Below are 25,700 nucleotides of genomic sequence, written 5' to 3' on the forward strand. Positions count from 1 at the left end.
TTTTTATAGAAGAATGGAGGCCTCTCTGTTTTGGAGTACAGTCATACCTCGGGTTACAGCCGCTTCAGGTTGCATTTTTTCGGGTTGCACACCGTGCCGAAACTGGAAGTACCAGAAAGGGTTACTTCTGGGTTTCAGCGCTTGCGCATGTGCAGAAGCACTAAATCGCGCTTTGCGCATGTGCAGAAGCGCCGAATCACAACCCGCGTGTGCGCAGACATGGCGCTGCAGTTTGCGAACGCTGCGAGTTGCGAACGTGCTTCCCGCATGGATCATGTTCGCAACCTAAGTGTCTAATGTATATTTAAAAGAATGAAAGAAATCGCAGGCAGGATTCAAGATTGGAGCAGCGAAAGAAAAACGATAAAGTAATTGTATTAGACATTTGAGTTTGATTTATAATTCAGTAGAAAAGGGTATGAACAGAAACAATTCGGGGGGGAATCAATACATGAAACAATGTAACTATTTAATTTGAAGTCCATTTGGAAAAATTAGGAAATTCAATAAAAAGTACATTATGTATAACGAAACAGATAACTCTTGAACTTGATGGCCTTTGAGGGTCCCTTCCAATGAATTGTATTCTCTGATTCTATGAAGGCTACTAGCCACAATCTCTGGGCTCTGCCTTCGAAATCAGAGGCAGCAATACCTCTGAACAACAGTTGCCGGAAACTGAAGGAGGGGAAGGGGCTCTTGCGCACGGATCCTGCTTGCATGGTGGCCACTGTGAAAATAGGATGCTGGACTGGATGGGCTTGATCCAGCAGGCTCTCACGTTCATATTCGCTGAGGGAGGGGGAAGGGAGAGGGAAACCTGGAGCCACTACTGAATTTGGATCAACAGTGTGCAGTGTACAAGAGGAGGACCGCCAGTAGGGGGCACCAGAGTCAACGAGAGGCAGAGAAGCTGTGCAAGACCAAGGATGAGGGAGGAAGCTGACAGGCAGGAGGGCTGGTTGCACACAAGAAGGCAGGCAGTTGTGGGCCTGGGTGAGGGCCAACTGAGCTTGGTCTCCACCAACTCTGGATTTGCAGCCGCAGAGAAACAGCGCAGCCTGCAAAGCATCCCTTCCCAAAGGCGGAAAGATGTCTTGGCTGCAGAGGGTTTTGGGTGGGTGTCCGGAGCTCAATCGGGCGTAGTTTTCGCTTTCTCCTCTTGCCTTTCCTCCGTCCGGGCGGCGATGCTGTAGTAATAGGTGCGGATGAGCGTCTCCACCGTGGAAAAGTCCGGCCGGTCTTCCCACCTGGGAAACGGAGGGGAGAAAATTAAGTGGGAGATCTGCATATTTGCCAATGAGATTTGAAGGTTGCAAAAGGGGCCGGCGTCCTGGAGACTCGTACTTGCACTGGCCTCTCCCAACCCTGCAGCAGGGAGTTCCGCAACTTAACTTCTTTCTGAACGAAGAAGCATTCCCTGTCTCAGATATCAGGTGTGGGTATTTCTTGGCTAACAGAGTGATGTTATAGCAAGGGGAAAGTTGTACTGTAACTTTTGAATAAATGTTTTTTTAACTAAAAGAATCCCAGATATTGGCCTGCCATCCCTTTATGGTTTTTGAGAGGGTTTGGCTAATTTAGAGCACTGCAGAAGGGTCTTACTTGAAAGTCCAGCACTGCTGCATCAGCTTGTACATCTCCGGGGGGCATTTTGGGGGGCAATCCATCCTCTTCCCTTCCTCAAGGAATGATATCACCTCCGGTCCTTTCATTTTCTAGTGGCAGAGAAATTGACTGGTTTGTCTTAAGAGCAGAGAATAATAGAATCATAGAGTTGGGTCATCTAGTCATAGCTGTCAACTTTCCCCTTTTCTTGTGAGGAATCCTATTCGGAATAAGGGAATTTCCCTTGAAAAAGGGGAAACGTTGACAGCTATGCATCTAGTCCAACCCCCTGTAATGCGTATGATTAAGAGTATCATGGTCTAACAACAACAACAACTGCATGGTAAATAATAAATATTATATATATATATATATATATATATATATATATATATATATAAAAACATATAGGTAGATAGATTCTTCGGACGCGGGTGGCGCTGTGGGTTAAACCACAGACTTGCTGATCAGAAGGTTGGCGGCTCGAATCCCTGCGACGGGGTGAGCTCCCGTTACTCGGTCCCTGCTCCTGCCAACCTAGCAGTTCGAAAGCATGTCAAAGTGCAAGTAGATAAATAGGAACCGCTCCAGCGGGAAGGTAAACGGCATTTCCGTGCGCTGCTCTGGTTCACCAGAAGCGGCTTAGTCTTGCTGGCCACATGTACGCTGGCTCCCTCGGCCAGTAAAGCGAGATGAGCGCCGCAACCCCAGAGTCGTCCGCGACTGGACCTAACGGTCAGGGGTCCCTTTACCTTTATCTTAGATAGATTATTATGGACAGATAGATGGATTCTCATGGAATCATAGAGCTGTAGAGTTGGAAGGGACCCCCGAGGGTCATCTACTCCAACCCCCTGCAGTGCAGAAGCATGCAGTCCCCTGTCCAATTAGAAACCAAAGCACTCTGCTTCGTTTGCGAATGTGCTAGCAGTTTTTATATAAGGTGAGCCTGGTGGAATGTTGCAGGGTGTGGGGCTCCCGAGCTACTCAGCTTAGGGGTGCTCACCTTGTAGGGTTTCTGTCCGTAGCTAAACGCCTCCCACATCGTGACGCCATAACTCCAGACGTCACTCTTGCTGGAGAACTTTCGGAAGAGGATGCACTCTGGGGCGTACCACTTCAACGGCCACTTCCCTGTCGTCTTGGCCTGCATCGAAAGGCACAGAAGAGGGGCAGTGAAGAATCGCCAGGTCATGTGCGTGGTGCAGAAGGAGAAGACTTGGGTGGACGACTCGCTCTCCCCAAGCAGAGACAGGCCCCACCTTAGCCCAGCATGCTGTCCTCACAGGGGCCAACCAAAGCCTTCCTCCCTCCTTTGTTCCCCGTCATTCTAAGGTAGACTGCCTCTGCCCATGGAAGCTCTAGGTAGCAGTCGTAAGAAACTCAGAGGAGCCTGGTTCCTGGATCTGGCCAAAGAGGGCCCGTCCAGTCCTATCTTCATGGCGTCCGACAATATGCCCTGACCTCTGAATGCAACGGCAGCAACTCCCCCCAGTTGTGATTCCCAATAACTCATATCCAGAGGTAAGTCATTAGAAATTCATTTCAATGGGCAAGACCTGTTTTTTATTCCATTTCTAACCCAGATTTCTTCCCAGGAACTCAAGGTGGCATGCATGACTCTCCTTGGGCCCATTTTTATTCTTCTGAGGAACGCTAAGAGACTGTGGCTCACCCCAAAGTCACCGGATGAGCCTGACTGAGGGTTTGAACCCTGTTCTCCCAGGTCCTAGTTCATAACACCATCATCACCACCACCACCACCATCAACAACAACTTATTGCTTACACTCTAACCATGCTGTAGTTGGAGTCACCTCGATAGAATCAAATGCCTTCTTGTTTTCTCAGGATCTAGTTGAGCAGTTTCTGCCCCCCTCCCTTAGATATCTTAGCTAGGGCTGGACGATATATCAATATATCGCCCAAAACCAGTTTGAAGTCCATATTGTGATATTGGTTTCCTAGTTTTTGACCTGGCAATAAATATATTGCGAATCATGATGTGTGTTAGGGCTGGGCGATATATCATCCAAAGCCGGTTTCAGGTCCATATCATGATATTGGTTCCATAATTCTTGACCTGGTGATATATTGCAAATCATGGTGTGTGTGTGTGTGTGTGTGTGTCAGGGAATCAGGAGCAGGAGCACTGGGGAGAGAGGAATTGGAGAGCGAAGGGGAAGAATCCGAGGGCAGCGTAGGGGAGTATGACAGTGGCCCGAGAGATTCCATGAGCTTCTCCAGCGAATCAGAAGATTCCCAGAAGGGGGCTCCGATGGTCAGGGCAAGGGGGGTCCCAGGGGGGACGCACCAGAAACAAGGAGCCAGAGGGGAACCCCAAAGCGGCAGTGGAGGATCGGGACCAGTTTCCCCACCAGAGCGTAGTGGGGGGGAAGAGTCACATGTGTCAGGGCCAGCGTCTCCTCCGGAGGGGAGGGAGAGTAAGTCAGGGCTGACCACGCCTCCATCGGAGAGTGGGGGAATGGAGGGGAGGTCAGTTGCAGCTAGCCCCCCCGAAGGGGGAAGCAGTGACAGCAGCAGTGAAACAGTTAGGAGGAAAACGGCTGGCTGGGCGCGCGCGCCAAGTTCAAATGTACAGGCGCGCGGGACAGCAGGAGACCCGGATGGGGAACCAGCTCCTAAAGCCCGCCGGAGGGAGGGAGAAGGCTCAGGGGAATCAGCGTCAGAGGAGGCTAGGAAGGGCGAGACCCCGGCGGGCAGGCGGACCCAGAGGAGGAAGGAGCAGCGGAAAAGGTGGAGCAAGGCTAGGGTCTTAAATTGGTGTACAGGGGGAGGAGATTCAGAGGGATCATCAGCGGTCTGACAGTTGAGACGTGGGGCTGCGCGCTGCGGCTCTGGAAGTGAAACTGAACTTCAATAAAGACTTTTGTATTTAATTAGAAAGCAGCGTTGGTCCTTTGTGAGCTGGGACCTTGGGCAGCCTTGACAGTGTGTGTGTGTGTGTGTGTGCTCTGCAAAAATCACAATGTGGGGGAAACAGTGAAGCCAGCCAATGCCTCTACATAGCTCCATCCTTATTTCAGACATTGAGATATATCAGTATATCTTGGCATTTAGCTCATGATATATCACAAATTTGAAAACCAGCTCCTTCCTTATTTCAGACATCGTGATATATCCATGTATGACAATGTTTAGTTGGTGATATATCACAGTGCTGAAAACCAGATATCGCCCTGCCCTAATCTCAACCATTCTTGCATCCCAGCAGATCACTCCCTGACCTTCGGTGGATCTTCAACCCATTTTTCATTTCTCACCAGATAGTAACTGTCATCAGCGGCCAGAGCTTTGGACAGCCCAAAATCACTGATCTTGGCGTAGTGTTGGTTGACCAGCAGAACATTCCGGGCAGCCAGGTCTCGGTGGACAAAGTTCTTCTCTTCCAAATATTTCATGCCAATGGCCACCTGGTGCATCAACTCGACCACATTATTCACGGGGACTTCATCTCTAGGGGAGGGAAAGAAAGTTCTTCCACGGTTAAGGCATTGACTTAATGAGGGTTGCTGAGCTGGAGAACCCAACTGCTTTAGAAGAGGGAAGGGGAAACTTGTGCATGTGTGTGTTCAAGATATTAAACAATAAAATCCGAACTCATGTATGAAAGAATGATAAAAACCAACATATCAAGAGAATAAGAAAAGAGAAAAAGCAAGAGGGGGTGGGAAGAGATAAAGATAGAAGAAACTTACCTCCACAACCCTCTCTGTCAATTGTTAGTACTACCATTATTATATTATTTAATATAAACACCCCATGAAAATTGCTGGCTGTAATTTAGATTACAGTTTTCATACTATTCTGCTAAATGGCATTTTGTTACATTTCCCTCCCAGGCCCAGCCTTCCTCTTTTGTCACTCAAAAAGTCCAAAATGGAGAAAGTTTCTTAACCTGAGGACTTCCAGGGAGGTCTTACTTGTATTTTGTTTGGTAGAATCAGATTTGGGAGGGACCTCAAGGGTCATCTAGTCCAACCCCTCAGGGTCCCTTCCAGCTCGACAATTCTATGACCTAAGTACCAGGAGCTCGTCCTACTCTCGAGTAGGACCCTGGTAGAAACACATGCCCAACTAGCATGTTCTCTCCTTCCTGGTCGATCGTTCGGGAGCTTCAAAATCTTTCTTCTGCCTGAACATCACAGCAACCGATGCCAACAGACACCGGCACACTTGGGGATCCACAGAGTTTGCGCGGTTCGAGTAACAGAACTCAGGAGCTCAACATTTGGCTAATCTATGTGTATTTACATATAAACACACACGGAGCACTGCAACAAGGCTCCCTCTCTCTCTAGCATCAAAGATCCTGTCTCCGTCACTTCCCACTCTGTGGAATGAAAACATACACCATCATGTGATAGACAACAATCCCATGACTGCAACCAGGGAGCAGGAATGCTAACATCCAGAAGGTGGCGAACTCTCCTTCACTGGAGGTTTCTAAACAGGGGCTGGGGGGGGCACCTGTCAGGGATTCCTGAGCTGTGAGTTCTGCATTGCAGAAGGTGTCCCTCCCAACTCTACACTTCTATGCTTCTGTGGTAATATAAACACTCAGTGGTAGCCCGTGGCTCACACCTGTGGCCCACATCTCTCAGGAGCCAAGCATTCCATAGTGTGATCCCAATATCGTAAAACCCCCTCCCGGCTGAGATGAGACAGGCCCCTCCCTTGCTGAACTTGACAAAGACTTTTCTATTCCAGAAAGGGGGTTGGACTGGATGACCCTCAGGGTCCCTTCCAAACCTACAATTCTACAATTCTAAAGGAAGTCACATTATGCCTATTTGTAGCCCCTTTTATTCAACGGATGAATTCTGCCACCCGCTTTCTGACCTTCTTTGGAGAAGAAGAGTTGTCCCAAAACCTTGGAAATAAAGAACTGGATTTGCAGTTCCGCCCGGGACCTGCAGATCCAATCTGCGGCGGGATCGACTCACTTCTTAGAGGAGAGGAATTTGTTGAGGGAGCCTCCGGAGGCCATCTCCATCACCAGCATGAGTGCCTCTGCCTCGCAGACCCCGATCATGCGGACGATGTGAGGGTTGTCCAGCTGGTGCATGAGCTGCGCCTCCTTCATCATGTCGTCCCTCTCGGCTTTCTCGTTCCCGCTTTTCAGGATCTTGATGGCCACGTCGATGTGCTTCCTAGGGAGGAGGGGAGCAGAGGTTATGGAGATGGGTGGCAACTGGCCTTTCAGAAGAAGTAGGGAAAGGAGGCTGGGCTCTTAAAGGACTTTTTGGAAGACTATTTGAAAGAGGCATTCCACCAAAACTGGAATAATAATAGTAAAAATAATAATAATAATTTATTATTTATACCCCGCCCATCTGGCTGGGTTTCCCCAGCTACTCTGGGCGGCTTCCAACAAAGTATTAAAATTCAGTGGTCTGTTAAACATTAAAAGCTTCCCTAAACAGGGCTGCCTTCAGATGTCTTCTAAATGTCAGGTAGTTGTTCTTCTCTTTGACATCTGGTGGGAGGGCGTTCCACAGGGCGGGTGCCACTACCAAGAAGGCCCTCTGCCTGGGTCCCTGTAACTTGGCTTCTCGCAGTGAGGGAACCGCCAGAAGGCCCTCAGAGCTGGACCTCAGCGTCCGGGCTGAATGATGGAGGTGGAGATGCTCCTTCAGGTCTACTGGGCTGAGGCCATTTAGGGCTTTCAAGGTCAGCACCAACACTTTGAATTGTGCTCGGAAACGTACTGGGAGCCAATGTAGGTCTTTCAAGACCGGTGTTATGTGGTCTCGGCTGCTGCTCCCAGTCACCAGTCTGGCTGCCGCATTCTGGATTAGTTGTAGTTTCCGGGTCACCTTCAAAGGTAGCCCCACATAGAGCGCATTGCAGTAGTCCAAGCGGGAGATAACCAGATCATGGACCACTCTGGTGAGACAGGGAGCAAGCAGGGAGGGTCTCAGATGGAGCTGGTAGACAGCTGCCCTGGACACAGAACTGACCTGTGCCTCCATGGACAGCTGTGAGTCCAAAATGACCCCCAGGCTGCACACCTGGTCCTTTGGGGTACAGTTGCCTGATTCAGGACCAGGGAGTCCCCCACACCCACCTGCCCCCTGTCCCTCAAAAACAGTACTTCTCTCTTGTTGAGATTCAACCTCAATCCATTATATGGCATCATCCATTTTACAATGGGGGTGGGGGGTTGTTAGCCCCATGAGGACCAGCTCTGTATATAAAATCAATCCCCAGTGTCTCCAGGTGCAGTTGGGATGAATCCTGCCTGACTCTCTGGAGAGCTGCTGCCAGTCCGTGCAGGATATACTGAGGTAGCCGGATCATTGCTCCCGCTCACCATGAGGCAAACTTACTTCTTCATTTTGTAAACACCTTTCCGGACGGAGCCGAAATTGCCTGCCCCCAGCTCCATGTCCTCAACAATCAGGTTGTTCCTTTTCAAGAATAGCTTCTTCTCCTTCAGCTCCTCAGGGTCGCTGTAAGGGCTTTCGTAGCAGGACGTGTCCATGGGCAGGATCCGGTCCTTTTTCCCACGGCCTGCACCGATCCCCAAGAGATTTTTTTAAAAAATGAATTTTATAATTTTCATAGTCACATAAACAAAGCAAAGCATTAAATGAAATTGAACATTGACTTCCCTTCCTCCCCTCCCGGACAGTCGCCAGATTCTGTGTACAGATCTGTAGGCGCAGACCATCCCCCGACCCAAACTAGTTCGTTAAGAAAATTCCCAAACTCGGTTCCATGGGTGATTCTGGGTCATCTCTCTGCGGTAGCTTATCTTAAAGTTTTAATTGCCTATACGCTTATCGCATTTATAAATTTTGAATTTACTGTTGTACATTGTTTTAAATGTTTGTTTCCTTCTGGGATTGTACACCCAAGTGTGTTTTATAAGCTGGTCTCCGACCGTAATAAATTACCTATCTATCTATAAAAACACAACAGTTCACCTTTGCTGGTTTGTTCCCTTGCCCTTTACTCACCTATGGGGTCAGGTGTATAACCATCAGAGTTTTGTGATACGAGTCTCCGTTGAGCCTGGCAAGGAAAAATAGAATCACAGAACTGCAGAGTTTGACCCTGGGGCCATCTACTCCACCCCTTGCAGGTGCAGGATTCGCTTCCGTGCAGAGATCGGTTCAATGGGATTTCCCTGGCCGCTGATGGAAGCCACGGCTGATCTCTCACCCAGGACATGCGTGTCCCCCGGTCCTTAAACCGACCCTGAAAGGCTGTGACAATTTGAGAGGAAGCAAAGAAAGAGATACTTACGAATGCAGATGGGTGAGCCGGTGGGGCAGGCGTCGCGGTTTCTGGAAACAGGAGGAAAGAGTTTGCTTAGGTGACATCTGCAAACGACAAGCCTGAGCTATGGTCCTTCTAGCTCTCCCATGCACAAACAAACAAAGCCAAGCTTCCAGACCTCATGAACCTTGCTTGAAAGGAACTAGGTGGAAAGAAGATACAGTCCCAAACAAGGAAGCGTGGCAGATAAAATTAATGGACTATGCCGAAATGGCAAAACTTACAGGAAGAATTAGAAACCAGGGAGAAGTAACTTTCAATAAAGAATGGGAAGAGTATTTATTGGAAAAAATTATTGGGGGGAAACTAAACCTTGTAGTCAAAAATGGGAAATTAGGATTTAGTAAAAAAAATGAATTATCTAGTCTTTTATATTTTGTATGTGTTTGGATTATCAGTGTATTTGGATGACTGTATGATTTTTCTGTTTTAAGTTATGCCAATAAAGGCTAGTTCCAAGCAGGTCCGTCTTACCCACAGAGGCTAGTGGCGCGGGGCGCCGGGGTGCCAAGTTCTGGAGGGCGCCAGGCAAGAGTCTGGGGAACACCGAATTAGTGCGCTGAGTGAGCGAGGGTGCGTGCACTGCTCCTGCCAAGCGTCGGCTCGGTTTTTTCCCTTGTAGCCTGCAGGTGCCAAATTCTGCGGGGCGCCAGAAGGCTAAAAGGGAAAAAACTGAGCCGGCGCTCGGCAGGAGTGGTGCATGTGTCCTTGCTCGCTCGGCGTGCCGCCTGCTGTGGCCACCGTGGCACGAAGCGGCCAGCTGAACCAGGAGGCGTCCAGCCTCCGCCTCTTCCCTGCCGGAGTAGCCGCCCTCCAGCCGCTGCCCGCCTCCTCCAGCCCTAAAAAAAGGTCGACAACTCTGGGAATGTGGGGTGCCAGAGGGATCTTTGCACCACGGCACCAGATATGCTTAAGACGGCCCTGGTTACAAGTAAGAATTGGATATGGGCTTTGCTTTTTAACCGATGCTTGTAAAAATTGAAAAATTCAAACCACATGTGGTGGCTCTGTAAAAAAATTAAAGAATTCTGGAATATCGTATATGACGAATTCGGGAAAAAAGGTTGAAAGTATCCTTTCCAAAGAAACCAGAGGCCTTCCTTCTTGGCATTCTAGACAAAGAAATATCAATAGGGCTAAAGGAAATATTTCTGTATGCCACTGAGGCCTCAAGGACCCTGATTGCAATGAATTGGAAGGGGGATAATGTGCCATCTAAATCAGAGCGGTTAAATAAACTCCTGGAATATGCTGAGATGGCACAATAGACGACCAGACGGAGAGGCAATTTCAATCAATGCTTTACTCCAAAATGGGACATGTTTAAAAAATATTTACAGAATTACAATCACGGTGTGGTGGCTATGGTAGCATTTGAATGATTTCTCTGTAAATAATAAAATATTATGTGGGAAATAAAACAAGACGTAAGGTTTAGTTTAAAAAAAAAAGACTTTAGGTATATGAAGAACTTTATTGAAATATGAAATTTATTTTAGTACAATCATTGTACTAAAAAGGTATATGCATTGGGTGCAGACGGGACGTCATGTATAAAGATACAGATGTAGAATAATAGAACAGAAGATGATGGATATTTTATCAAAATGGAAAATTATTACTGTTTTTTTTGGTGACCTTCTCTGGTCTTTTCAATATTCAATGTAAATTCTATGATATGTCACTTTTTGAATTTACACAATAAAATCAAAACTTGAAAAATAAATAAATGAAAATGAAAAATTCATATATGTTTTTTAAAGAAACTAGGCCCTATTTAACAAAGTCCACTAAATGTAAAAACACAAAAACCCAACAACTCTTGAACTGCACCTGAAAGTAGTTCCAATATTTTCCATGTGGCAAATATTGGGGTCTCACCTGTTGGCATATCGGGATTCGGTGTGCTCTCCCTCAAATAATAGATCAGGCCATCTGGTTTCAGTTTGAGATATTCCACGAGCTGCAATTGGGAAGGGAGGAGAAGCCCAGAAACAGAGAGAGAATATTTTATTTTTTATATTTTTTTAAAGGGCTCAACTTTGCCTATTCCACATTCTCCTTTTGCTTGAATCCCAAGATCTCCTTGGAGATCGCAAGACGAAATATAGGAGGTGAAATCATAAGCCCAGCTAGGGATGGTCCAGGGGAAGGGTTCCTCCACAACAACAGCAGATTTCATGAATGCAAGGGCCAGATTCCTCTCTTGGCAGCCTCTTAGGGGCCGCCTGCCAGCAGTGGGCGGAGCCAGTGGAAAAGTGGGTGGAGCCACAGAGCCACAGGCTATAACTGAGTACAGCAGGATAATTTCAGCCCACGCCCAGACTGCTTTGAGGTTTTATTTGCACAACCGAGCAGAATATAACTTTAGGAAATTAACACACAACACCCCACTGTCCTCCATTCACTCCTAGCTAGGAATATACACACCCCTCACTTTCCCCCCTCTGTATCACTTTATTTATATACAATCGAAATTATTTCAATAAAATATAATATTAGACGGAAGGGGCGAAGCAAAGCCGGGGAGGGGTGTGTCCTGGGGAGGTTTCCAAGGTCCACACTGAATGGTCCTGAGGGCTGCATGGGGATTGATGCTTGGCTGATACCCCTGCCATGTCACCGACGTGCCTCTAAAACCCCTCCAATCCGCAGAGCCATCAAGAAAACTTCCACTGGCTCTATTCAGTCTTGTTGCTGTTTCCCCCCCAAGTCTCTACATGGCTATTAGTCACTTTCATGACATATGGTCCACTTTCATGACACTCCATTGGGTTCCGCTGCCCATCTGGTTTTCTGTTTGTCTCCCTTGACAGCTGCCGCATATACTCAGTCCAAATGCCTGGCTTAAAACCGTCTATCAAAAACTTCACTCTAGTGGCCTGTCCCCACAACACCTACTCGCTATGGGCCCCACTAAAGCAAACAGTCTAACTGGGCAACGTCTAAAAGATATCGAGCATCAGAACAACCTGGCCATTCTGCCCTTGGTATGTTCATTTTCCACCTCTCCATTTTGATTCTCTGGCCCCATATCTGCACAAACTTATTATCCCAAAATACAGACGTGCTTTTACACTTGCAAGACTGGATGTTTGGCCATCTGCGGTGCTCGAGGGTCAATTCCAAAAGATCACGCCTGAGAAACGTCTTTGCCCCTGTGGAGATGGTAGCACCGAAACAGCGGCACACGTCCTCCTGTTCTGTACTCTCTACAAAGACCTGAGGAACGAGATCATCACCCGACTCGTACTAACCATCTCAGGGCGCTCAGCCACTGCCACAATGTCCTTTCTTCTATCAGATCAAAATGAGCAGATAACAGCAGAGGTTGCTAGGTTCATAGCAGGAGCAATCAGAATAAGGGCCACTAACTGACTGCTGATTCAGGACTTTAAATTGTGCTCTTATATCAGATTTCCTTTTCTGCGTATACTGTAATGTTTTACTGTTGCCATGGCCATTGGCTAATGCGAATAAAGTTTTATCAAAGTACTCAGTCCAAATGGGTCTGCTTTGGGGGTTCCCCCTCCCTTTAGGTGTCCACCCATCCCCCCCCCCAACAAAAGTTGTACCCCTGCAAACCTTGTGGTTTGCCCATGTTTGCTGACGCCTTCTTGGGTGGCAGTGCCATCTTGCCTTAAAAAAAAAACCACAACCCATTGTCGGGGGTTGGGCTAGATGACCCTCAGGGTCCCTTCCAACTCTGCAATTCCAAGATTCTCTTCTCTTCATTGCAATGCAGGCAATCCCAAAAGGAGGAGGGTCTCTAGTCCCACACGCTCACACAACCCACCTGCCACAGAGTATCAAACTTGGTTCCGTCTTCCACCGAATATTTTCCTGCTTTGTCCTGTCTGATCCAGTAGTGATAAACCGTCTTTCCGTAGACGAGGGACAGCGCGTAAGAGCCTTTCTCCTTTTTCTCTCTCAGCCTGGAGGGAAATGGCATGGACGTTGTCAGGATCAGCTCTGTTCCTACTAAGGGGCACCTGGTTTTTATCCAAGGGGCTGGCGAATGCGTCCATTTTCTGTTTCTCATTCTTCCAATCTCAGCTTCCCTATGCAAAGCAGCGTCCCCTGATGTTTGATATTTGCACAAATGTGTGTCTTTTTATGGGCAGGTGGCACTGTGGTCTAAACCACAGAGCCTGGGGCTTGACGATCAGAAGGTCAGCGGTTCGAATCCCCGCGACGGGGTGAGCTCCCATTGCTCAGTCCCTGCTCCTGCCAACCTAGCAGTTCGAAAGCACCTCAAAGTGCAAGTAGATAAATAGGTACCGCTCCGGCGGGAAGGTAAACGGCGTTTCCTTGTGCTGCTCTGGTTCGCCAGAAGCGGCTTAGTCCTGATGGCCACATGACCTGGAAACTATACGCCGGCTCCCTCGGCCAATAAAGCAAGATGAGCGCCGCAACCCCAGAGTCGTCTGCGACTGGACCTAATGGTCAGGGGGCCCTTTACCTTTACCTGCTGCTATATAGGCATTTGACTGGGGGACTGGGGGACCCCTGACAGTTAAGTCCAGTCGCGACGACTCTGGGGTTGCTGCGCTCATCTTGCTTGCTGAGGGAGCAGGCGTTTGTCCACAGACAGTTTTTCCAGGTCATGTGGCCAGCATGACTAAGCCACTTCTGGCGAACCAGAGCAGTGCACGGAAATGCCATTTACCTTCCCGCTGGAGCGGTGCCTATTTTTCTACTTGCACTTTGACTTGCTTTCGAACTGCTAGGTTGGCAGGAGCTGGGACCGAACAACGGGAGCTCACCCCGTCGTGGGGATTCGAACTGCCGACCTTGTGATCGGCAAGCCCAAGAGGCTCAGTGGTTTAACTCACAGCACCACCCGTGTCCCTTAAGGGTCATTTAGTCCAACCCAATTGGCTCCATTAATTACAGGTAGCAATTAACAAGAACCATAAGCAGTTCTGAAAGCAAAGCAAACTCTGGGTAGCTTCCAACATATATAAAAACATAATAAAAACATTGAGCATGAAAAAACTTCCCTATGCAGGGCTGCCTTCAGATGCCTTCTAGCGGTTGTCTAGTTACTGATCTCCTTGGCTTGGGGGTCTCATAACTAATCATACCCTCCAACATTTCTGCAATGAAAAGAGGGACGTCCTAAGGAAAGGCGGGACATTTCGGGATCAAATCAGAAACCAGGACAGCTTTTGTACATCTGGGTCTGTCCCTGGAAAATAGGGACACTTGGAGGGTCTGTTAGTACCGGGCAGAAACTGAACTGCAGCAGAGCCAACAGTGACAACGCTGGGTCGGAATGGAAGTGGATTCTTTCTGACATCCTTACAGGGAGGTGGGCTTGGCTGAAATGGCCTCGCAGGCCAAATGCGGAGACTGGGGGCTCCTCACCCTTCTTGTGGGACATTAGGACGGCCTGGACTCAGCTATTCCAACTCCTTCACCCTGGTTGATAGATGCCCCAGATCTGCAAAGCGAGGCAGGTGGGCGCCCCAACTGCATAATGGCAGCAACACAGAAAGACGACAGGCAGGTTGGGAAAACAATGCAGCAACGGAAGGAAATTATGGGCGCAGAGTGCAGGAAGCCATTTTGGGGGAAGATTGTATTGAATGTGTTTTGATTTGTTAAAATGATTTGGAAGAAGAAGAAGAAGAAGAAGAAGAAGAAGAAGAAGAAGAAGAAGAAGAAGAAGAAGAAGACGACAACAGACAAGAAGCTTTGCCCTGATAACGTGCTTACAAGAATTTCCCATCAGGCTGTGAGCCTGAGTAGAGTCTGCTTTCCGCTTGCGCTCGAGTGATGGGGCCGTGGTACCAGGGCATCTTCTCGTGGGCTGTGGTGGCCAGGAGCTTCTCCACCTGGGGGGCCTGGCTGATGATGGCTTGTTCGAGGGTGTCCCCCTGCAAAGAAGGAAGAGGAGAGAACAGAGACTCTACTGCCTTTCTGGGAATTATTTAAACTTCCAAGACGAGCTGCGCCTGGTGGGGGAAATTAGCAGCCTCCCATTTAACCCCAGTTGGCTCCTACATAAGAGCAGCACTCAACGCCTGGATGTTGGAGATGGAAGGAACTGCTTTTGTAATCCTACATTGTTCTAAACTTCTCAAAATGGGTGGTATGGTCTCCTGGAGGGCAGTGGGATTACCTGGGGGGGTGTGCTCAAAGGAAAGGGGGTGCTGGAAATGTAAATGACTATCTAGTGGTATAGAATTGTAGAGTTTCATAATTTTTGACCTGGCAACATACTGCTAATCATGGTGTGTGTGTGTGTGTGTGTAGTTGTGCTATGCAAAAATATTGATGCAAGAAAAACTGTGAAGCCAGCGAATGCCTCTACACAGCTCCATCCTTATTTCAGACATCGTGATATATCAGTATATCACGATGTGTAGCTGGTGATATATCATGGCATTGGATACCAGATATCTCCCAGTCCTGCTTTGTGATACCCTCCAATAGGAAACGAAGAAGGTTGCAAAAGCTTTATGTCCAATGCAATGCAAATAATGGATTTGAGAGGCTGTAACTCATGGGACGTGGGTGGTGCTGTGGTCTAAACCACCGAGCCTCTTGGGCTTGCCGATCAGAAGGTCGGCGGTTCGAATCCCTGCGACGGGGTGAGCTCCTGTTGCTTCGAAAGCATGTCAAAGTGCAAGTAGATAAATAAGTACTGCTCCAGTGGGAAGCTAAACGGCATTTCCGTGCGCTGCTCTGGTTCGCCAGAAGCGGCTTAGTCCTGCTGCCCACATGACCCGGGAAAACTGTCTGCGGACAAACGTTGGCTCCCTCGGCCTATAGAGCGAGACGAGTGCACAACTCCAGAGTCGTCTTAACGGCCAGGGGTCACTTTACCTTTACCTTTAACTCAGTGTTGAAGACTGAACATTGAAAGGAGATCATCTGGTTTGCCTATGGAAAGGAAAAGGGTTTGCGCAAACAGGCAGAGGCTGAAAACTATCAGGGATAAGAGAATGAATCTACACGCAAGTTGGAAAGAAAAACGAAATGTTTAAATTACTATAAGCGCTCACTTGTTTTTATTTGATGTAATTGTTTTTAATCCTTATGTAGGAGTCAGTAAAGGGACAGCTGAGGGACGAGAATTTTGCTTAACAAAATGGACGTGAAGCAGAAATAAATCTGTAAAATAAGCAGCATGTAAAAGGGGATGAATTGGAATATACCTGAGATAGTGGGAAACCAGGTCTTTTTTGGGGGGGTTAAATCACCTTTAATTCGATTTGGATGTGTTATAAATTTGAAAATGAATAAAAATCAACTTTCAAAAATGTTGCTGCTTTTTTTGACATTTTGCCCTTTATCCTTGGGTGCCGCTCCATATTCCACTGGCCGCAATGTTTCCCCTCTGCTGCCCCCAACCACAGGAAAGGCCCCGATCTTGCCCGTACCTCCAGCTGCCACGTCTGCCGGATATATTCCCGCACCATGTTCTCTCGGATGGAGTCGAAGATGCCCAGCTGGGGTTCGAGGCCGCCGGGACGGTTGCACGGCCTCTTGAGCAGGCAGCAGAGCCCATCAGCGTCCTTGGAGTAGAACTCGCAGAGCTCCTCGGGGCCACAGTGCGCCTTGCCGCCCGCGATGGCAAAGGTGCCGTTCATCAGCCGCTCGATGGGGTAGTGGTGGAACCGGAGGTTGTGGGTGACTGACAGCACGTAGCCCCCCAGGCTGCGAAGGCACTGGCGGAGCAGGAAGAGGCCGTCCATCATTCCGCCCAACTTGAGATGCTCCTCAGCGTCGGAGCGGGAGATGCTGCCATAGTAAAAGGGCAGGTGGGCAGCCGGGTTGGGCATCGCGCGACAGGTCCTGGGGCTGCCCAAGCGGGGAGCATAGGATGCTCAGGGGAACACCTGGGAAACAGGAGCAGGCAGGCATTATTATTACTATTTAAGAGGAAGATATTTAGCTCTCCCAGAATCAGGGCATATCTGCAAATGTAGTAAACAGGAACCTGATAAAGGTAAAGGGACCCCTGACCATTAGGTCCAGTCGTGGCTGACTCTGGGGTTGCGGGCTCATCTCGCTTTCAGGCCAAGGGAGCCGGCATACAGCTTCTGGGTCATGTGGCCAGCATGACGAAGCCGCTACTGGTGAACCAGAGCAGCGCACGGAAACGCCATTTACCTTCCCGCCAGAGCAGTACCTATTTATCTACTTGCACTTTGACGTGAAAACCAGAGCTTGAACTATGCGGACCTTTGTCGGCAAGGTGATGTCTCTGCTTTTTTCCTCCATGCCATGACTAATTTCGTACATTTCTAGGGTTCTGTCTCTTCTTCCTCGCCTTTTCTCTAAGCTAAAAGGTCCTATACACTGGAAAAGGTTCCCTCTGGGGAGTCTCTCTTCTACATGCTTGATAGATTTTGCAATTTATGGCATCCATGTGTTCACACTCCTCTTCTGATCCCGGAAGCCTCTTGAAGAATCAGAAGCCGCTCGTATGTCATTTGGGGGGAAGGAAGTTGCGGCAGGAAGCTCAGCCGTCAAGAGGCGTGACTTAAGAGCGGGCAGATGGTCGCTCTGTGTGTTTGTGCTAGGGGCTTGCTGTGCAAATGTAGCTACGAAACGAAGCCTCTGACACCAGGCTGCTCTCAAGCCTTCCGGGACAGAGCAGTCGGCGAGGCCGTGGCTTCGAGCCCCACAATGGGCAAAAGATTCCTGCATTGCAGAGGGTTGGACTAGATGATCCTCGTCACCCCCTTTGGTCGGGCAAAATATGGGACAAGTCAGGGTGGGGAATGGGGAGGCTAAAATTTTATTTCCCTGTTGCAGAAATGACTTCAAACAATCCATTACAATGGCACACAGGATTTGCAGTGGTTTACGGCCTGGGTCCAGTAGACCTAAAGGAGAGTCTCCACCCCCATTGTTCTGCCCAGACGCTGAGGTCTGGTGCCAAGGGCCTTCTGGCGGTTCCCTCATTGCAAGAAGCCAAGTTACAGGGAACCAGGCAGAGGGCCTTCTTGGTGGTGGCGCCCGCCCTGTGGAACGCCCTCCCACCAGATGTCAAAGAGAAGAACAACTACCTGACATTTAGAAGACATCTGAAGGCAGCCCTGTTCAGGGAAGTTTTTAATGTGTGACATTTTAATGTATTTCTAATCTTTGTTGGAAGCCGTCCAGAGTGGCTATGGAAACCCAGCTAGATGGGCGGGGTACAATAAATTATTATTATTATTATTATTATTATTATTATTATTATTATGGACAACGGGTTGAGGTTGAAACCTGACAAGACAGAATTTCTGTTTCTGGGGGCACAGGAGGCAGGTGGTGTGGGGGAATCCTGGCCCTGTGCAGGGTCACTGTGCCCTTGAAGGACCAGGTGTGCAGCCTGGGGGTCATTTTGGACTCACCGCTGTCCATGGAGGCGCAGGTCAATTCTGTGTCCAAGGCAGCTATCTATAGCTCCATCTGAGACCCTCCCTGCCCACAAACTCACCAGAGTGGTGCACGCTCTGGTTATCTCCTGCTTGGACTACTGCCATGCGCTCTTCACGGGGTTACCTTGGAAGGTGACTCAGAAATTGCAGCTAATCCAGAAGGCGGCAGCCAGACTGGTGACTGGGAGCGGCCGCCAGGACTCTATAACACCCATCCTAAAGGATCTATGCTGGCTCCCAGTATGTTTCCGAGCACAGTGGACAACCCAGTTAGATGGGCAGGGCTGAAGTAATAAAATTACTACTACTACTACTACTACTACTACTACTACTACTACTACTACTTTACCTTTTGGGGAGCTTATTATTATTATTATTACTGTATTATTACTCCTCCCTCCCCGGCCAAAGCCGGGCTCAGGGCAGCTTGCACCAGTAAAATTACAATGGAAACATAATGGGGGGGGGGGGACAAACACACACACCCCAATTTAAAATACAGGTTAAAATGCAATTTAAAATGCAGACTCATTTTAAAAGTAGCCCATAAATCAAAACCGTAAGGGAAGGGAAACATAAGGGTCAGACTGAGTCCAAATCAAACGCCAGGCAGAACAGCTCCGTCTTGCAGGCCCTGCGAAAAGATGTCAAGTCCCGCAGGGCCCTGGTCTCTTGGGACAGAGCGTTCCACCAAGTTGGGGCCAGTACTGATAAGGCCCTGGCCCTAGTTGAGACCAATCTAACTACCTTGTGACTTGGGACCTCCAAAGTTTTGTCATTTGTGGACCTTAAGGTCCTCCGCGGGGCATACCGGGAGAGGCGGTCCCGTAGGTACGTGGGTCCTAAGTGGGAGAGCACCTGTTCTGCCTGCAGGGGAAACCGAGGAAGGTGGAAAAACCAGTAAAACAAAAAAAACCACCTTCCGTGTTTGTCTCTGATTAGCATACATTATCTTTAAAAGGTGTGCGATCACAACAGCCATCCAGCCTCCCTGCAACTGAGTGTTTGTGGTTGGAAATTTCTGCGCATCGCTGTGGCTGGTGGGTGTGAAGAGGCAGGCAAGCTGCAGTCGCCGGCTCAGCAGGCAGCCGATGTGTTTGGCCTCGAGGAAGTGTTGGCTAAATGTGGCCTGCTCCTCTGGGAAGACATGTTTGCACTTTTGAAAGCGGGCCAGATTATTACTAATTTTTACCATTAAGAAAGTTGGTGTTTCCTGGAAAATAATGCTCAAGTTTAACTAAACTTTGTGTTTGGGTCCCACGTGCTCAACATTTCTCAAGTTTTGTGCTGCCTTTTTCTGGAGAGAAATTGATTTGGTCTTTTTTTCTTTTTTTACAGGTTTCCCTCCCCGCAAAGTTTGCTGGAAAAGATGTCCACATGCCATGGACAGATTTAACAATATTTGGAATTCATTTTTATAAATACCACATTAGATTAAGGTCTGGTTAACTACAATAACAATTTTCCGCCTTTTTTATAATGTACACAATGTTTTTTTTCTGTTTTGTTTTCTATATGGGTACTATTTCTTGCTTTTTCTTATTTTTTTGTATCTTATCTTATGTGCATTTTCTACGTTTTATTTAGCAATAAAGAATATAAAATGCAATAAGAAAGTTTGCTGGAAAAGATGGTTCGGGAAAACACGGAAAGGTTTGGATGTTGCTTTCGGAGCAAAGCTCACTGCGCACATGTTTGCGTCATAATAATAATAATAATAATAATAATAATAATAATAATAATAATTATTATTATTTATTTATATCCCACCCATCTGGCCGGGCCTCCCCAGCCACTCTGGGTGGCCTCCAACAAAATATTAAAATACAGTAATGCATCAAACATTAAAAGCTTCCCTAAACAGGGCTGCCTTCAGATGTCTTCTAAAAGTCAGATAGTGAATTTCTTTGACATCTGGTGGGAGGGCGTTCCACAGGGCGGGTGCCACCACCGAGAAGGCCCTCTGCCTGGTTCCCTGTAACCTCACTTCTCGCAATGAGGGAACTGCCAGAAGGCCCTCAGCGCTGGACCTCAGTGTCTGGGCAGAACGATGGGGGTGGAGACGCTCCTTCAGGTATACTGGACCGAGGCCGTTTAGGGCTTTAAAGGTCAACACCAACACTTTGAATTGTGCTCGGAAACGTACAATTGCTCAACCTTTCTTGAGGCAGAGAGGGAGACCAAGGCAATTTATTTATATAGGTTGAATGGGTAAGTCCCCCCACCCCAAAATAGTTTGTTGGAAAAGTTTGCCCAAGACTGTTGCTTTGGGACTGTGCGCATGCTTGAATCCCACCCCCTCAACCTGTCCTGAGCCTTTTCTCTTCTGGGGGGGGGGGGGACAAAACAAAACACCCATTTCTATACAGGTTGAGCATTAGGGTTATAACTTTTTTACAGCCTCATGAATTTTTGCCTAAAAACAAAGGAATGAGCTGTCATTTCCAAATATTTTGAAAAAAAAGGTCACCCTGAAATCAATACATTCATTTTTGTATTTGTAGCTGTATAACATATTATGTAGGGACGCGAGTGGTGCTGTGGGTTAAACCCCAGAGCCTAGGGCTTGCCGATCGGAAGGTCAGCAGTTCGAATCCCCGCGACAGGGTGAGCTCCCGTTGCTCGGTCCCAGCTCCTGCCAACCTAGCAGTTCGAAAGCACGTCAAAGTGCAAGTAGATAAATAGGTACCGCTTCGGTGGGAAGGTAAACAGCGTTTCCGTGCGCTGCTCTGGTTTCGCCAGAAGCGGCTTAGTCATGCTGGCCACATGACCTGGAAAAACTGTCTGCGGCTCCCTTGACCAGTAAAGTGAGATGAGCGGCGCAACCCCAGAGTCGTTTGCAACTGGACTTAACTGTCAGGGGTCCTTTACCTTTTTAACATATTATGTAATATGCATAGCATGTATTATAATATGGGGAAAACAGAGCTTGCAAATTTTTCTAATACTTGTACAATGTTTTGTACGTTGTACATCACTGCTTATCACTTAGAATAAATCAAGGTTGCAGATGGACTTTGTTTCTGCTGCAAGCACCATAACATTCCCACATCACTTGGATCGCGCGTTCTGCGCACGGATCCCTTCTTGGTGTCTGGAGTACAGATGGCTCCTGCTTCCAGTGATTCTGCAATGCCATTTTGTAAGCATTTTTGTGACAAGTTCTTGAAGCCATTTTCAAAGTACATATATGGTGACTCCAACTTTCGGGGTGACCTTTTTTCACAACTGAGAACAATTAGTCCCTTTTTCAGTGTTTCTAAGCAAAAGTTCATTCTAAGCAAAAGAGCATGCAAGACCCCCCAAAAAAGTAGAGACATCACCTTGCCAACAAAGGTCCTTATAGTTCAAGCTATGGTTTTCCCAGGAGTGATGTATGGAAGTGAGAGCTGGACCATAAAGAAGGCTGATCGCCGAAGAATTGATGCTTTTGAATTCTGGTGCTGGAGGAGACTCTGGAGAGTCCCATGGACTGCAAAAAGATCAAACCTCTCCATTCGGAAGGAAATCAGCCCTGAGTGCTCACTGGAAGGACAGATCCTGAAGCTGAGGCTCCAATACTTTGGCCACCTCATGAGAAGAGAAGACTCCCTGGAAAAGACCCTGATGTTGGGAAAGATGGAGGGCACAAGGAGAAGGGGACGACGGAGGACGAGATGGTGGGACAGTGTTCTCGAATCTACCAGCATGAGTTTGACCAAACTGCGGGAGGCAGTGGAAGACAGGAGTGCCTGGTGTGCTCTGGTCCAGGGGTCACGAAGAGGCGGACACGACTAAATGACTAAACAACAACAACAACAAGCAAGCAAAAGTTCATCCCTTTATGACACAGGAAATCAGGTTTTTTTGGGGGGGGGAGTCAGAAAGTTATAACCCTATTGAGCATGCAAGACCCAAGCAGTCAATACTTGTCCCTAAATCACATTGGCCCGACGTTCACCACCAATGTGGCATTCATGCCTGCCAGCCAGAAGAAACTGGTTAGCAACTTCATAATTTCATTTCACAAGCCTCCAAACTCGAATGTTGCAGCACCCGCAAATGAAGCACAGCTCAAAATGTGCAGACGCTCGGTAGAAATGTGTGTTGGCAATCGTGCGCAAATTCGCAAAAATAACACGTGGGGATGCATCATATTAGGGAAACTCCACACAGAAACCCGTCGATGGGAGGCAAAAGTGCTGATGAACTTCCATCAAGGCTTTTAAAATTATTTTATTAAAGTTTGCAAACGGATGTGGAAACATGACAAACTGAAAACTGGAAGGGTGGAAAACTTGAGACAAACCGAAATCAACCCCAAGTCACAGTATAGATGTCAATCGCAAGACTCCGCTTCCTCTGAAAACACTGAAAATTTTTAGCTCAGAGAAGACCTGTTGGAAATTAATGGGCCGAAGCGAGTCCAACGGGGACTACTCTGAATAGGACTGTGAGTAGTGTCTGGCTAAGTTAAGCACAGAGGAACTTACTGAAATCAAAGGAGCTAAATAAAGCAGCCTGCAATGATTTTGCTCCGAGCAGGACACAGAACATGAAGAATCTGTGATCATGTTTTGAACTATGAACAACAGAAATAATTAAATATCATTGTGTTATGACTATGTTAAAAGAGAGGGAAAACAGAATGCAGCAAAGGGGGGGGATAAGAAAAACATAACAGAAAATGGGACGTGAAGTCAACAATATGAAAGGAATCTTTTAAAATTTGCATTGGAATTTTATGTGGAATTTTTGGACATTTTGTTTTACTTTTTTAAAAGAAACTCCGTTGCACTGTGTCAGACCCCTGGGCCATCAAGCTCAGTATTGTTTACACTGGCTGGCAGCTTGAACATGGGACCTTCTGCAGGCAAAGTAGCCATGGAGCTCCTGCCTTGCCCTGAAAGTAAAACTAAGTTTGTTAAGTCCTGGCGGTTCTGGAGAAAGCATTTGACAGGGTTGACTGGGAATGTAGGACGCTGCCTTTCAGCAGATTCTCCTGCAACTGAGCTTCCCCTGTAAATCTAAAGTTAGTTTCTGGTCCTCATGATTCTGATTTAGATAGGGACATATACATGGGTGTAGCCAAGGGGGGCAGGGAGGGGCAGCTGCCCCCCAATGAATAAAAATCAATAAAAATACATAGCAAACTGAGGTTTTGCCCACGCTCAACAAAAGGTCTGCCCCCCTAACAAAAACTCTGGCTATATATACCAAGTCAGACTATGGATCAATAGAGCTCAGGACTATTTGCAGTGATTGAAGGAGGGTCTCCAGGCTTTCAGGCAAGGGACTGAACCCCAGGACCTTCTGCCTGCGAAGAAGTTTCTAGTCCCGTGGTTTTGGATAAGTGGCTGGTTTAAATAGGAAGCTGTCTTACACAAAATCACACCACCGGTCTATCTAAACCCATCGCCAGCCCAACCTAACCAACCTTTAACAAACAAGGACCCCCTTGAAGTTTGATCGCTGAAACCCCACCTTGAACCCCCCAATTTTATTTTATTTTTGCTGTGTGCTTTTTCCATAAAATGTCTATACCACTTGTTCACAGAACAACAACAATCTCAAAGTGGTGTTTCTCAATAGAATTAAGGCCATTAAAAGTATTGGGGAAACAATTCTTTAAAACTTTCCAAAGATAAAACCTGTGACAAAATGAAAACAGATTAAAAAGTATGTCAACATTCCTGCACGGCACGGGGTGGGAATAGATGGCCCTTGTGATTCTTTCCAACTCTACGATTCCACATGTCTGGAAAGGCTTGTCTAAACAGCAACGGAAATGTATTTAGCTGAGCACAGGAAAGAGTACAGTGAAGAAGGTGTCCCCTGATCACAGAATTGTAGAGTTGGATGGGACCCCAAGGGACATCTAGTCCAACCCCCTGCAATGCAGAAATCTCAGCTAAAGCATCCAGGACAGATGGCCGTCCAACCTCTGCTTAAAAACCTCCAAGGAAGGAGAGGCCACCACCTGTTCCACTGTCGAACAGCTCTTACTGTCAGAAAGTTATTCCTGACATTTAGTCAGAATCTCCTTTGCTGTAACTTGAAGCTGTGGGTTCGAGTCCTACCCTCCAGAGCAGGAGAAAACAAGATGCTCCATATTCCGTGTGGCGGCCCTTGAGATATTTGAAGGTGGCTCTCCTATCTCCTCTCAGTCTCCTCTTTCCCCGGCTAAACCTACCCAGCTCCTTCAACCGTTCCTCATATGGTCTGGTTTCCAGACCCTTGATCATCTCGGTCGCCCTCCTCTGCACACCTTCCAGCTTGTCAACATCCTTCTCAAATTTTGGTGCCCAGAACTGAACACAGTATTCCAGTTGTGGCCTGACCAAGGCAGAAGAGAGTGGTACCCTTACTTCCCTTGATCAGGACACTAGACTTCTGTTGATGTCAATAGGCAGGGAGTTCCAGAGGGCAGATGCCAACACAAAGAAGTATCGATTTCTTACCAATGTGGAGCAGTGCCAGTTCAGCACTAAATGGGGACAAAAATGGTTATCTGTGCATCAAACATCTCAAGATCCTTACCTGATCCAGAGGGCAGGGGAGACAGTGGACACTTCCGTAAACGTTTCTGTCTGAATCTTTCTTTTTAAGAGGAAATGAATGGAGTCAGATGTCCATCCCAAAGCAAAATGATAGTTTTTAGGGGTGTAAAGGGAACGAGAGAGAGAGAAAGAGAGAGGTCTGATCTCTGGCAGTGAAGTGGCTGACTTTGCTCTGCAGACGTCGACAGGGTGAGGTGAAGTTTTGACCCAATTTCCGTACTGCGTAAGCAGGAAGGTTGAAAAAGCGCTTTTGAAGAAAGGCTTCTGGTTTTGAGAAGGTGTAAAGAGCACAAGTTAGGCCTGAAAAACTCACGTTCGCCACTTCCTTTCTCAGGGAGAGCTCCTGCGCTGTTTGAGTATTGTGCCGCAGGCAGAAATTGAACCGGTAGAGCCATAACTCTCTTTCCCCTCTCTTATGGGAAAACCTGCAGGTCTTGATTCCCTGCCTGGTAGGGTAAGGCATCTTGCCTGGGGTCAGGGGGAGCAACACGACCTAGTGGTTGGAATCATCGCATGTGGAAATTCCAAGGGAAAATTGGAAGCCTCAGGTCAAAGATTTTGATGGATTGCCAGCAGCGCAGGAAGGAGAAATAATGATTTTGATACAAATGAAAATGTCCAATTGGGTTTGGGCATATTGAATTGAAGAATTATAGGGCTGGAAGGGACCCCAAGGGTGATCTAGTCCAACTCGCTGCAATGAAGGAAACTTAATGCCCAACATGGGTCTTGAACCCACAGCCCTGAGATTCCGAGTCTCATGCTCTACAGATTGAGCTGATACTCTAAATCCGTATCCTTACCAGAAGACCATTGCAACAAGGGACAAGAACTCCACATTTCCTCATCTGAATCAATCGAGA

At 47.6% G+C, this 25,700-nt stretch overlaps 1 protein-coding gene across 1 annotated transcript; it reads right to left on the minus strand.

Annotated features, from left to right (window-relative positions):
* Positions 1–334: 334 nt before the first annotated feature.
* On the minus strand, positions 335–25,023 carry ZAP70 (zeta chain of T cell receptor associated protein kinase 70). Its single transcript, XM_083594603.1, has 13 exons — positions 24,818–25,023; positions 16,307–16,765; positions 14,637–14,797; positions 12,712–12,850; positions 10,797–10,878; positions 8,883–8,923; positions 8,594–8,648; positions 7,961–8,144; positions 6,575–6,781; positions 4,892–5,084; positions 2,615–2,755; positions 1,606–1,718; positions 335–1,250 (listed from the first exon to the last, which is right to left on the minus strand). The coding sequence occupies exons 2-13, from the start codon at positions 16,706–16,708 to the stop codon at positions 1,133–1,135; spliced, it is 1,836 nt and encodes a 611-aa protein (XP_083450729.1). The 5' UTR covers positions 16,709–16,765; positions 24,818–25,023; the 3' UTR covers positions 335–1,132.
* Positions 25,024–25,700: the final 677 nt, after the last annotated feature.

This window comes from Podarcis filfolensis (genome assembly GCF_964270895.1).
Source record: "Podarcis filfolensis genome assembly, chromosome: 18".
NCBI lineage: Eukaryota > Metazoa > Chordata > Lepidosauria > Squamata > Lacertidae > Podarcis > Podarcis filfolensis.